This window comes from Danio rerio, chromosome 3, assembly GCF_049306965.1.
Source record: "Danio rerio strain Tuebingen ecotype United States chromosome 3, GRCz12tu, whole genome shotgun sequence".
Classification (NCBI taxonomy): Eukaryota; Metazoa; Chordata; class Actinopteri; order Cypriniformes; family Danionidae; genus Danio; species Danio rerio.
The window spans coordinates 38,792,386-38,805,297 of NC_133178.1; the positions used below are offsets into that span (position 1 = coordinate 38,792,386).

The 12,912-nt window shown below is 34.5% G+C and overlaps 1 protein-coding gene across 16 annotated transcripts in view; it reads left to right on the forward strand.

Moving 5' to 3' along the window:
- The window catches only part of cacna1ha (calcium channel, voltage-dependent, T type, alpha 1H subunit a), a 260,158-nt gene that overhangs the window by 151,823 nt on the left and 95,423 nt on the right, over positions 1-12,912 (forward strand). For all 16 annotated transcript variants that reach the window (XR_012401138.1, XR_012401139.1, XM_073944890.1 and 13 more), the window contains 3 exons: positions 7,462-7,573; positions 12,266-12,399; positions 12,736-12,833. Coding sequence is in view for 14 of the 16 variants with exons in the window: in XM_073944890.1 (XP_073800991.1) it covers positions 7,462-7,573; positions 12,266-12,399; positions 12,736-12,833 (344 nt within the window). In the remaining 2 variants the exon portion in view is untranslated. The remainder of the gene's footprint in view (positions 1-7,461; positions 7,574-12,265; positions 12,400-12,735; positions 12,834-12,912) is intronic.

A 12,912-nucleotide genomic window follows, 5' to 3' on the forward strand; every position in this document is an offset into this window, starting at 1 on the left:
CTAGACCTTGAATTTTGGTCGCCTGATGTCACGACCTAAATCTAATCTTAGCATCTTATGACATTGTGTGCCTGCAGAGCAATAACTAGACGCACAACAGAATGTTATGTTTAAACACATATGCACAATTTACATGTAAACGTATCAGCTTTTTACATTGTAATACTCACTACTCACTACTCTTGAGTACGTCTGAAAAGTCTTTCCACATTTTTATGCAAGTGATGATATTTTTACTTGAGTATGATTTTCCACCACTGCTCGAACATCAAATAAAATATGCACATTTCAAAGGACTTCATGGGGCCTTTAATGGTTAAAAAAAGAAAGAAAGAAAGAAATACACCAGCTTTTAAAAACGGCATTTTTATTAATCTGTCATACTGTTTTAACATCAGCCACGATCAAAAAAGAGAGAAAAAAAAGGAACTGCTGCTGATCATCTGAACAGTGGTGCCAAAAACCCACATTAGCACCTAGAATGTGTAAATGAACACCTCTGTTAATTATGTCTTATTACTATGGCTTTAATTGCCAACTAAATGCCTTATTTATTCAGCCATGCGATGCCAACTGCTAGAATAACAGGGATTTAAGCTTCAGAATGTGTTTTCCAAACTCGATAGTTTTCCAATGAGTCATGCATTTGCATGTTAGTGGGTTTCAATCGGGGCAGGAGCTGCGGCTTCCACAGAAAAGAAATGCCGAAGGTTTGTTCTAACACACAGGCACATTTTGCAACACAGCCATATGGCAGATGTTCACAAGAGAGTGTGATAAAGAAGCCAGTCTGCCGCGGCTGTGTCCCACTTAGTTGGCAGGATGAGTTCTTCAAGGACAGACAAATCTCTTGCACAAACAATGCTCCATCTAAGCATCAAAGAGGTGCAACTTTTCTGTGATGTTGCAGAAAGCTCAGTAAATTACTGCTAGAAGCCCCATTAATAGCTATCTGAAGACAATAACTTGAGGCTTTGAGTAAAAAAAAAACACTCAGATGAGGAGTTGTTTCTGTGTAGAGAACGAATAAAAAGACTGTAATGCCCAGTTCAGACTGAAAGCATTTTTATCGCTACAGGTCACCAAAGCGCTGTATTGTTGGTCGCTAGTAGGCGTTCATGCTGCCCTAATACCCGTAGCTTTTGAAAATATGATGACATGCTGGATCTGTTGATGGTAAAAAATAAAATCTCGTTTTGAAAAGGAAGCAATTCTTGCTCTCAAAATTCAGATTGTGCAGTGAAGTGTTTGTGTATGGCAGTGAATAATGCATCATATCTTAAACAAGGCGAACGATTATCAGTGAATGAATCAAACTCGCTCAGAATTTAATCATGCTTCTGGATGTGGGCAGGAGAAGTCATATAAAGTCATTTACAGCAATATTAACTCAATTGCTGAAATCAATTTTGAACAATTAAACACATTTTGTTTTAATAGCTATTCTCTTGAGGAAAAACGTAGCAGAAATATTGATGTCTCATCCTGTTTACTAAGTCAGATGCTCATTAATATAATATTGTCCCGCTTTCTACACTGTAAAACCCAAAAAGTTAAGGTAACTCAAACCATTTGAGAAAACTGATTGCCACAAACCATTTACGGTCAAAAACTTATCCTAATGGTTACTGTGAACTTAATCCATTTAAGGAAATGAAGCAATTTGAGCACAGTAAAACCCAATAAATGAAGAGAACTCAACTGAGAACTGCAAAACTTAATAAGTTAAGGTAACTCAAACCGTTTGAGGAAACTGATTGTTGCAAACCATTTAAGTTAAAAAAACTAATCTATATGAGTACTGTGAATTTAATTTAAGTTGAAGTGGTGAGGTATTTAATTAGCTCATTACCTTTAACACTGAGTTCAAAACTCTTTTTAAATGAGTAGAATTAACTTCCAGTCAATTTTGAGTTACAGTAACTACACTTATTACATTTAACAAGTTGACTGTTTGGTTTAACAGTGTAATACTGATTGACTAAATGTCGAAATATTGCCTTTTAAAAGAAATGGATACTTCAATACATTGTGCACCGACTCTATTAATTATATTGATTAAACGTGACAGTAAACACATTCATCATTTTACACATCATTTTAAGATTTCTTTGAAATAATCAGCCTTATATAAAACTTTTTTTTCCAAAAGAATCACAGCTATTTTTCATATTCATAGCAAAAACTGTTCTTTGAACACCAAATTGGCATATTAGTACTATTTCTGTAGGATGATGTGACACCGAAGGCGAGATTAATGATGCTGTTTTGCTTGGAAATCACAGATTATAGAAAATATATTTGTACTTTATGTACACTAAAACATGTTAGAAACTGGAAGGGTCGGCAAAGGGCCTTGAGCCAGGTATCAACTCAGGTCGCCACGAGCACCATGGTGCTATATGTTGGTGCACTTAGCCACTAGGCTATTGGCACCAACAAAATTATGGAATGTTATTACGGTTTTAAACAATTGTTTTCTCACCGAATGTAGATATAATTGAATTAATTCTGGATAATAACAAATTTAATTAATTTATCTCATTTAAAGCTGAATTTTTCTTCTATTGAAACTCTTCAGTGTTGCATGATTCTTCAGAAATCATTAAAATATGATTATTTCTTTACTCAATAATCACCAATTAATATTGTTTCAAAATCACTAATAATGATTTATACAATCATCAGTGCTGATATTTGGTTTGACTTGCTTTTTAGTATCCATAAATCTTTCATTAATTTTACTTAAGATTGCTTGATAAAAAAGACAGTTAAAATAATATTAATAATATATTTTTTTACATTTTAAATGTATTTATAATGTATAAAAAGATTGTAAAAAAAACATATTTGCATATTCAAAGTCATTGGAAAAAGTAACAAATTATATTTAACAAAGCAAGGTAATTTTTACAGTGTGTCTGATAATATTTTTTCTTCTGGAGAAAGTCTTATTTGTTTTTTTTCTCCTAGAATAAAAGCAGGGGTTTTTTTACATTTCAGGGTAAAAATTATTAGCCTCTTTAAGCTAATTTTTTTTCAATAGTCTACAGAACAAACCACTGTTATACAATGACTTGCCTAATTACCCTAACCTGCCTAGTTAACCTAATTAACCTAGTTAAGCCTTGAAAAATATCCAGTCAAATATTATTTACTCTCATCATGGCAAAGATAAAATAAATTAGTTATTAGAAAAAAGCTATTAAAACTATTATGTTTAGAAATGTGTTGAATAAATCTTCACTACGTTAAACAGAAATTGGGGGGAAAATAAACGGGGGAGGGCGGGGGGAGATTTCTAGTATTCAGGGGCTAATAATAAATAATTCATAATATATTTATTAATTTTTTTCAATAGTAGAAAACAGAAAAGAACAGTGGACTTTCCAGTAGAGGAAAGAAAACAAAAACAATCTCAACAATGGTTGGCTTTCCATGACATTTGTTATCTCTCATAAACTGGCTCGGTGATTGGAAAAATCGTATTTTAGTTTTAATGCATTTCCATTTACCTTTTAAAGGGATGGACAGATGGCAGAACAGGAGAACTGGCCAGTTCATTTCATGAGGAAAGCCTATTATTTATGAAGTGACAGATTATCAATTTATGTCGCTCAGACTGTAGATCGAGATTGAGGATTGTAGCTTATCGTTCACCACGAGTTGCCCTCTGTGTCCGTCAGGTCTCTTCACCTCTGGCATGACTTATTAAAGTCCACTCCATTTCCCTTCTTTTCCCTGGTGATCAAAACAATCCAAGTTATAAAAGACATGGGATTTTGGACCATGAACGCACGATTGAGACGTGATCTTTGCTCTGGCATCTAAAAAACACCAATCTAAGTATTCCACTGGGTAGCCACTCTCTATCTGGGGAAATCATGTCCAACCCTAATTTCCTCCATTGTGTACCAGCTGAATAGAAATCCTTAACACTACTTCAAAAGGGTCTTTTTTTCTTTCCCTTTACACCTTTTTTTTTTTTTTGCTGTTTGTGAACCTCTGACAGACACAAAGTGACTTGAAAATCCTCAGGGTTCATCACAGGCACCTGATTTAAGCCAGTGAGGGAACACAACATTTGGACAGCCACAATCCCAAGCTCTGTGATGGCTTATGGAAATGAGCGCTATTCAAATTTCTCAATTGTGTGTAGCATAGCAAGTGCCCATCATTTGCCCCATTTGGATGAGCAAACCTGCATAAAACATGAGTCGGATGAAACAAGGCTGTCATTTTCAGCCCTGAGAAAGCTGATTGTGCCCTTGGAGGGTTTAAGCTCAGATGTTTTAAAGATAGAGGGTGAGCAGAGCCGGGTGATCAGAGATAGTCTGCTGTCCGAAAGGGCCTCTTGGGTGTTGTTGGTGGTGATTCGTGGTGCCCGCAGATGTGTGATAGCCGCTGGGCATGACGACACGTTGGTGGTGATCTTCAGTGTTGCGGACAGTGCCAGCGGAGGTGCTGATAGGTCATGCTTGGTGACAGCAGCTTGTTCAGGCCTCGTTGCTGGCAGATCTTATGCCATCTGACATCTCAGACAGCAGTGCAACCAATAGCCGTGCAGCTGAAACAGACATAACCCTGTTCCTGTTGTACTCACTAAATATTTCAGCACATCGGCAGTGAGAAGAACATTTCATGCCTACTTGGATCCTTGATGTGCCTGCAATGGCTGTATAGTTTATTGATGGCATATGCATTAGTCTTCCACTGCTTATAAAATGATGGAAAAGTTTAAGTGCACCTTCCTTAAAATTAAGGCTTTATGCGCTGCCATTTAGAAGTTTGAAGTGAGATTAAGAAATTAAGACTTCATACTTAAAGGTTCAAAACACCCGGGTTTTCTTATCCTATGAGAAGACCCTGCTTCCTAATTATTCATGACTGCACGTGCTTTCTGATGACAGACTAACATGGACAGACCAGCCTGATCTCACAAGAAAACGTAAGTATTTTACGTTTTGCCAGTTTAGTGGCTAATTTGTACGAATTCGTATGAGTTCAGTCTTACAAAATTTTATGATTTTAAGAAGGAGGCGTGGTATCTAACCCCAACCCTAAACACAACCTTATTATATTGGGTTATTGGGTGATGAGCAAATCGTACTAAATTGTACAAATTAGATTGTACGAATTCATACTAATTAGCCATTAGACCAAAAAAGTTACGAATTGCCGTGAGATTGTTTTGGACAGAACACAAACCTTCCAAGCTGTGAGACAGTGCACATCATGCAGTATTTAGCCATTCATAAAGGCTTGAATGTGTATGTTTCTATATAATCCACAGGGTTTGCTGCATGGGTTTTTCCGTGATGCTGTCAGGGCCACCGATACAGCCAACCTGTTTGGGTGCAGAAAGTAGTTTTGTAAGGAGAGCTGTACGAGAATTGGAAAATGGCAGACTTTGTCTTTTATCAGTTGAGTTTGTTACCAGTCAGACACGTCACCGTGCTGCCATGTTTAAAATGTTTAAATGTTTCAAATCATACAGATTACCGGCAGGGCTAAAGGTTGAAATAGATAGGGCAAGAGAACTGCTGCATTGCTCCACCGTGTCTGCATTCAGACCCAGGGATTCAGGAGGAGAAAAGTCCTCTTCATTTATTGCATCTACATAAACATGTTTATCTTTATAATGATTTAACAAATTGTGGTTGTATATTATATGAAACTTTGTAACAGCATTAAATTAATTACTGCTTATTTCTTTGCATTTTAACTTTGTAAACTATAAAACCATGCGTCTCCTCACATTTTGTATTTTTTTTATATTGAGCTGGTGAGACAACAGACAAGAGCCATTCTGTTTCCTCTGCTCTATCGGCCATGTCCACTCCTCCATCCCTCATGGAGCTCCACACCCATCATGAAGCATTTAAAAAAAAAAACTGAGGTAGACTTGAACTAAAAAAAGAAGGGTTTCATGACCTGTTAATGAATAGTTCAGTAAAGATGTATAAATTGACCAAAAGTGACGCTATGGACATGTACAGTTGTTTTGTGATGTTACAAAAAGTATTTCCTTTAAATAAATGTTTTTGACTAAAAAAATCTTTTCACAAAACAATCTTAAATAAATATTTAAAAATAATAAAATGTAACATTTTGATCGCCCTACTAAAGTATATTCATACTTCGCGTGCAAACATTTTACGTTCACTGTAATTTAAAAATTTTTCAAATAAATTATGACCTTATACCTTGAATTATATATATATATATATATATATATATATATATATATATTTACAGCCCATTTTGAAAATAAATATTTTTATCCATTTCTCAGTGAATATAGGCAATGTATTTTAGTGCATTTAAACAAAACAGATTTAATAAACAGAAAAATTATTAAAATAATATTTTGTTCACCAAACATATTTAGAAATTGACAGATAATACAATTAAATTCAAGCAAAGTATTGCAAATATTTACAACCTACAAAATTTGTACAAATTTATTCAAATTTTTCTCTTTTTGCTTCTCTTGATTTTCCCTCTTTTTAGAATTTGTTTTTAATATTTTTCTATAACATTTAAATTTGGTTATACTAATTTTTAGATCATTTTCGTAAGTTATTTTGTGCAATAAGCTCCAGATTTGGCTTCAGTACTGACTAATCTAATGTATTTGCACAAATATAATAATGTATAGCTTCCTACTTATAATAATAATAATGTATAGCTTCTTACTTATTTTTATGTGTCAAAAACCTTTAAGCTTTAGCATTTTTCTCAGACTTCTATGTCTTGATCCAGTAATTTCACTTTTATGGCAAAGAATAGGTTATTTTCATCACGTTTAACATGAAATAACTGGACATAAACTTAAGAGGCTGTAAAATAATGTTTATTGTAGAAGACAATTCTAGATATCACTTGGAGGTTTTTGCATCTGCACTGTTCATGTATTTTTTTCATTAGTTTGTAATATTTGTTTCTTAATATATCAACAAAATATTTTTTCCAGTAAATGTCCTGTCTTAAAGTAGTTACTTTCATTTTTTTATGTGGTTAAACTTCCAGGCCTTTAGCCAATGTTACTTTATTTTCAACTGATACTAGTTTCACCTTTATATTTGTGCTTAAGGAATCATACAATTAAAATGAAACGAGGGGAAAAAAAGGACCTTCATTTATTTAAACTGTAAATAATAGGCTTTGCACTTCTTAATCATGCTTCGGAAGTTTAATTAAAAATCAGCAGAAGGAAGGAAGGACCGTTTTGCACTAATGCCCAATTTCTTTTTGCAAAACCATAGTGTTGTTTGCTCTGTTTTGTTAAACTCGTTTGCTGTAATTAAGGGATCAACAAAATCAATACTTGTGTTTACTTCCTATGTATCTTTATGCTCCGTGGAGACACATTTATGTGTATTAGATTAAAGGCAGTTGACAAACTCTGACTGCATGATCTCTGTGATGTGTATGTATATTTCCTTGACTCTTGTGCACATGGTTCGAGCATGTGAGCATGCTGGTGATTCTGCTGAACTGTGTGACTCTGGGCATGTATCAGCCATGTGAGGACCTCAAGTGCCAGTCTGAGTGGTGTATCGTCCTGCAGGTAAGTCATTCTCCATTACATTATGAAAGAAGAGCTTCAAGCATTCGTTCTAAAATATAATTTTCCCTAAAAGCATTTGGAGTTAATTAACATCAAACCAAGTGGATTTTAAGACGGGTTAGTTTCAGGGTGATTATAAGTTCAAGCAGTTGTTCTCACTGCATGTTGTTTAACTACATGACATAGATAGAATTGTACTAAAATAACTACAAAAAATTAGGCCTTAAAGACTATAACAAGTTTTTTAACAAGCGTTGTATGTTTTTAATAAAAATGCATTGTTTAATTTTTATCTGAGCAAACAAAATATAAATATTGTATTTACATTAGTCTCATTATTACTGGAAAAAACACACTAAAATTTCAATTTGGATAACAATCCAACTTTTATACCAAAAAACTGCCCCAAAATTCTTTTAAGATACATTTTTGCATCACTATTTTTGACAATTCTCTTATGTATATTTTCATAAGTAGAGAATAAGTTTAATTTTTAACCGTTATAAATGCTGATTGACAATTGAATATTATTTTACTCATATTTTAAATTGTATTTACATTTAACGTAGTTGGATTTAATATGCTTTCTGTGTATTTAAAATCCCTTATTAAATTAAATTAAATTAAATTAAATTAAATTAAATTAAATTAAATTAAATTAAATTAAATTAAATTAAATTAAATAATAGTATCCAAATGAAAAATAAATAAATAATTATATAGATCAAATACCCGTATACTTTTTGGGGCAGACTTCATCAGTCTTGAATGTCTGTTTTTAAGACTGTCCCACAACAGAGTTGGCCTTTAGCCCATGTTTTGTGGCACGCACAGTTTTAGAGGTCACTGGAACCTTTGCCAGATATCACAAACTGAGGCATTTTTCTTGTGTAATTTTGTGATTCTCTATAATTCTGCCCACGCTCCCATCAAAGCCAACAAACAGAGTTGTACAGTATATATGGTACTACTGTGGGAAATTTCTGTGTCCAGAAGAGCCTGACATCAGGATTTAGGAGATCAGGTCGACTGAGGCTAGAGCTGAAAATAATACTCTACATGAATCATAGCTGAATCTTCTCACTCTCTCTCTGTAAACCACTCAAATGGTGCCCAATTTATTGAAGTTCTTTGCTTCTGATTTACATTTTTCCAGCAACAGGAATGGGAATCTGTGCAGAGTCCCTAAAGAGAGACATAGTAAAAAAAAAAAAAAACTTTGTGTCCACTCATAAAACTTCTGTATTCCCCCAAGAAACTTTGTTCTAACTCACAAATTTTTGGGGTGAAAAAAGAGGTGGGTGAAAAATCAGTGTTTTAAAGCATTTGTGAAGAAATGCAGTAGTGTCATGTGTGAATGTAACATTTTTAAGAGAGTGCACTGTCTGAAGAAGTATCTCAGGGGATACATTTTTATTCCCATAGGGGATACTCAAAAAAAAAAAAAAACATTTTAAATAGCTGTTGTGGCAAAATGAAAAAAAGTGGTAAACTGTTCGACTATGACACCAGATTGTAATAAAATAGGTTCGAAGAAATGCAAGAAAGTCAAAATCTGTAAAATAAAATAAAAATTTGAGTACAAATTAAATGTTTAATCAAGGACACAATATTTTTTGAATGCAATGCAATACTTGTTGAGCTTTCAACAGGTTTTTTTGCAAACACAGGTCATTGGAGGAAATTTGTACTCTTCCCCTGTAAACCACTAAAAGGATGCTCAGACTAAATGTGCACACTGAACATATTTATCCTTATATTTTATTTTTCCACAGGAACAGGGATTTGCATAGAACTCATAAAAGAACAAAGTAATAGGACAAAAATAAGATGGGAGAAAAATAACCTGTGACTAGTGCTTTAAATTCTCTTATAAAACCTTTGTATAAAAGGTTATAAAAACATATGAACTGTAGTGCAGTCAATCGATTAAAAAAATTAATCTAATTAATCGCACATCGCGATTAAAAGACTTGTCATTTTGGCTATTCAAATGTAATAAATTACTGTAAACTTGAGACAAAGAAATTTTAAATTGTATTATATGAATTGATACTATATTATTAATTAAATTGTATTAAATATTTAAATTCAAAATATGATTGTTTATTAGAATTTTTGTTTAACTTGTAACAGATTTCTTCATGTAAACAACATACCTGCAATGCACTCAAGCAACACTCACAGTACAGCGCATGCGGCAAAGCGACTCCCTCCAGATTCATCAACAATCGTGGTGACGTTCATCAATTAGCTCAAACTAAGCGTTCTAAAATATGGCTATATTTTACAAGCAAGGATTCTGACACAGCAACATGACACAGATGCTTTGCAAAAGTTACATTTAAGGGGAAGTTCTGCGGGTTGAACCATGTGCCACATTTTCCTTGCCAATCTTAAGCCAATTGTAATCATTTTTTTTGGTTCACTTTGGAATTTCCACAACCCTCGCAAAACTTGGGGGATCAGAGTGAGCGCTCCTACTTGGCCCCACCCTGATCCAACATGGAATCAACAGGAAGGCAGAGGGATGCACTGTCTCTGACAGCTCTTGACATCATCTGACACTGATTACATTTACATGGACACCAATACTCAGATTTTATTTTTATTAAGACGATACTCTGATTAAGAGTCTACCATGTAAACTGTGATTTTTGATTACCTTAAAGGACCACCGGCGTTTGGTATCGAATTATATTAAAACAACACTCATCAACCTGTACTTACACATTATAGCCCCTATCATACACCCGGCGCAATGTGGCCCAAGGTGCGGCACAATAGTCTTTTGCTAGTTTCAGCTTGGCGCAAGAATCGTTTTGAGGCGTTGCGCTATGCTGTTTAAATAGCAAATGCATTTGTGCTCATATGTGAGCTTTCTGAGGCGCACTGCTGGCGCGTTGCTATTTTGAGAAACTAAAATAGATTTTTCATTAGACCAAAAAAAAAATGGTCTAAACTCCTCGCGTACACACTGCTTAGATGTAGAGCAATAAGCAAATATCTTTACATATGAAAAAATGTAAATATTAAGGATATATATAGGATATAATCAGAATATATATAGGATATAAATATAAAGGATTAAAATGATACGAAACATATTATTTTCTAGCCTACATAAATATGAAAAAACACTGCTTTTTGAACACACTTCGTTATTGTTCATTTATTCGTTTGCTGGAAATTAGAACTGAATTTAGAAATAGTTTTGAAACAAATATTTGCGCTTAACAAACGAAAATAATAATTTATAGACTAATTGATGTCTGTGCGTAAAGGTTTCCCTATCCAAGAGTGAAAGTAGATCATTTATCTCTAATATTCACACAGTAGATGCTCTGTTTAACTGTTTTCTGTTAAAAAAAACTGTTAACTGTTAACTGTTTGCTTGTGAAATACGCAGTTTTTCCACTTAGGCTTACTTTTACGTCATGTAAATAGCAAATACGCTTATGACGCGACACAGCTGGCTCTTAAAGGGAATGGGAGTGACTCTGATTGGTTTATTCTCAAAACACACCTATAACTCATTAAGAAAATAAACTCAACCCTTTTAGACCATGCGCCACGTGCAAAGCGGATTTTTCCGTCCTTTAATTAACAAAAATGCATTCTGACACACCCTAAAAGCGTTTGCGTCTTGCGTTTTGCGCTCTGCGCATGGATCGTTAAAATAGAGCTCTATATTGTCATCCAATAGCTCAGTTTGTTACGGGGCGTGAACAACATATTGCTGAATAAAAGTAAAAATGCCAAACTACAGTTAAAGTTGAAAAATTAAAAATGAAACACCCAAAATTACATGAAACTCTGGAAGAAACGTGAATACCCTGGTGATGCAATGACATCGTCTTAAACTTTCCATCTAAAAGTCCCTCCTTGGTTGTACCCATATTTCTTTGCACGTTGAACACAAGTCAGCCATAACAGGAAATAAAAAAATCTGCGACCACATTAACTGCGTTTTTTTTTTTTTTTTTTCGTGTTAAATATTTCAGATTAATTGCATGTCTTAACATGGTAATTTTGACAGCACTAATAAAACGTTTTTGCGAGTGAACACAGTATGCCTCAGGGAACACAATACCCTTTTTTTGCTTGAGAATGTAAAGGTTTTGTGAACAAATAGATCTTTACTTTCCCAGTACTGGGTTGCGGCTGGAAGGGCATCTGCTGTTTAAAACAAATGCTGGAATAGTTGGTGTTTCAATCCACTGTGACAACCTCCGAAATAGAGACTAAGCCGATAGAAAATGAACAAATGAACGAAAAAGAATGCAAAAATGTTAGTAAGCAAATGTTACAATTGTTTTTAGGCTGAAAATACTTTTATAGTTTTAAAAAGTTTTACATGAGAACTCAAGATTGCTTGGCAGGACACAATATTTTTGTGAGAGGAAAAAATAGGTAAGGGAGTTAAATTCTGTAATTTTGATGAAATGATTCTCAGTACTTTGTGAAAAATTATGCAAAAGTTTTGCAAACAAATGAGTAATTTTTGTAAAGAGCTTAAAAACATTAAAGTGAATGCTTTATTTGTTAAGTAATATGTGCAGGATATGCAGTACTTGAACACAAAATATTGAAATACAACTGCGGCCCCCATGATCTCATGTTCTGCCTCTTACGTTACATAAGATGTCTGCCCTGCTACATAATACAAATGAATGTGATCTTTTTCCGCAGGCGTTTGATGACTGCATCTTCGCCTTCTTCGCTGTGGAGATGGTCATCAAAATGATCGCCCTGGGGATTTTTGGAATAAATGGTTATCTTGGCGACACGTGGAACCGCCTGGACTTCTTCATTGTCATGGCAGGGTGAGGAATCCTGTCTCTTTTCTCACTTGTCACTCATCCATTCAGCCATTATCACCACAGCAAAGCTAGTCAAGAGAGACCCGCCGCTCCACTTACAGTCCATCAGGAAATAGATTTCCCAGCGCTCTGATTCATTTACCATTTAAAAAAAACAACATCTTCCTAGTTGTTTAAATTGACCTTTGAAATGACACACAAGTGATGAACACTTCAAGACCTCTCTTTTAAAACCACATTTCTTTCATTACCCTTAAGTAAGATTGACAAAATGAAAGGTTATAGAGATTGGTCTTTAGTGTTTGATTCCTGTGGTGTGTTTCCTCTGCTCTGCTTCAGGATGATGGAGTATTCACTGGACGGTCATAACGCCAGCCTGTCAGCCATCCGGACTGTGCGAGTGCTCAGGCCCCTGCGAGCCATCAACAGAGTGCCCAGTAAGTGACTCTCCAGCTGGAAATCTAAATAAATTGAGGGATTTATTTGAGATTAATTGGGTTGGTTGCTTATGTGATT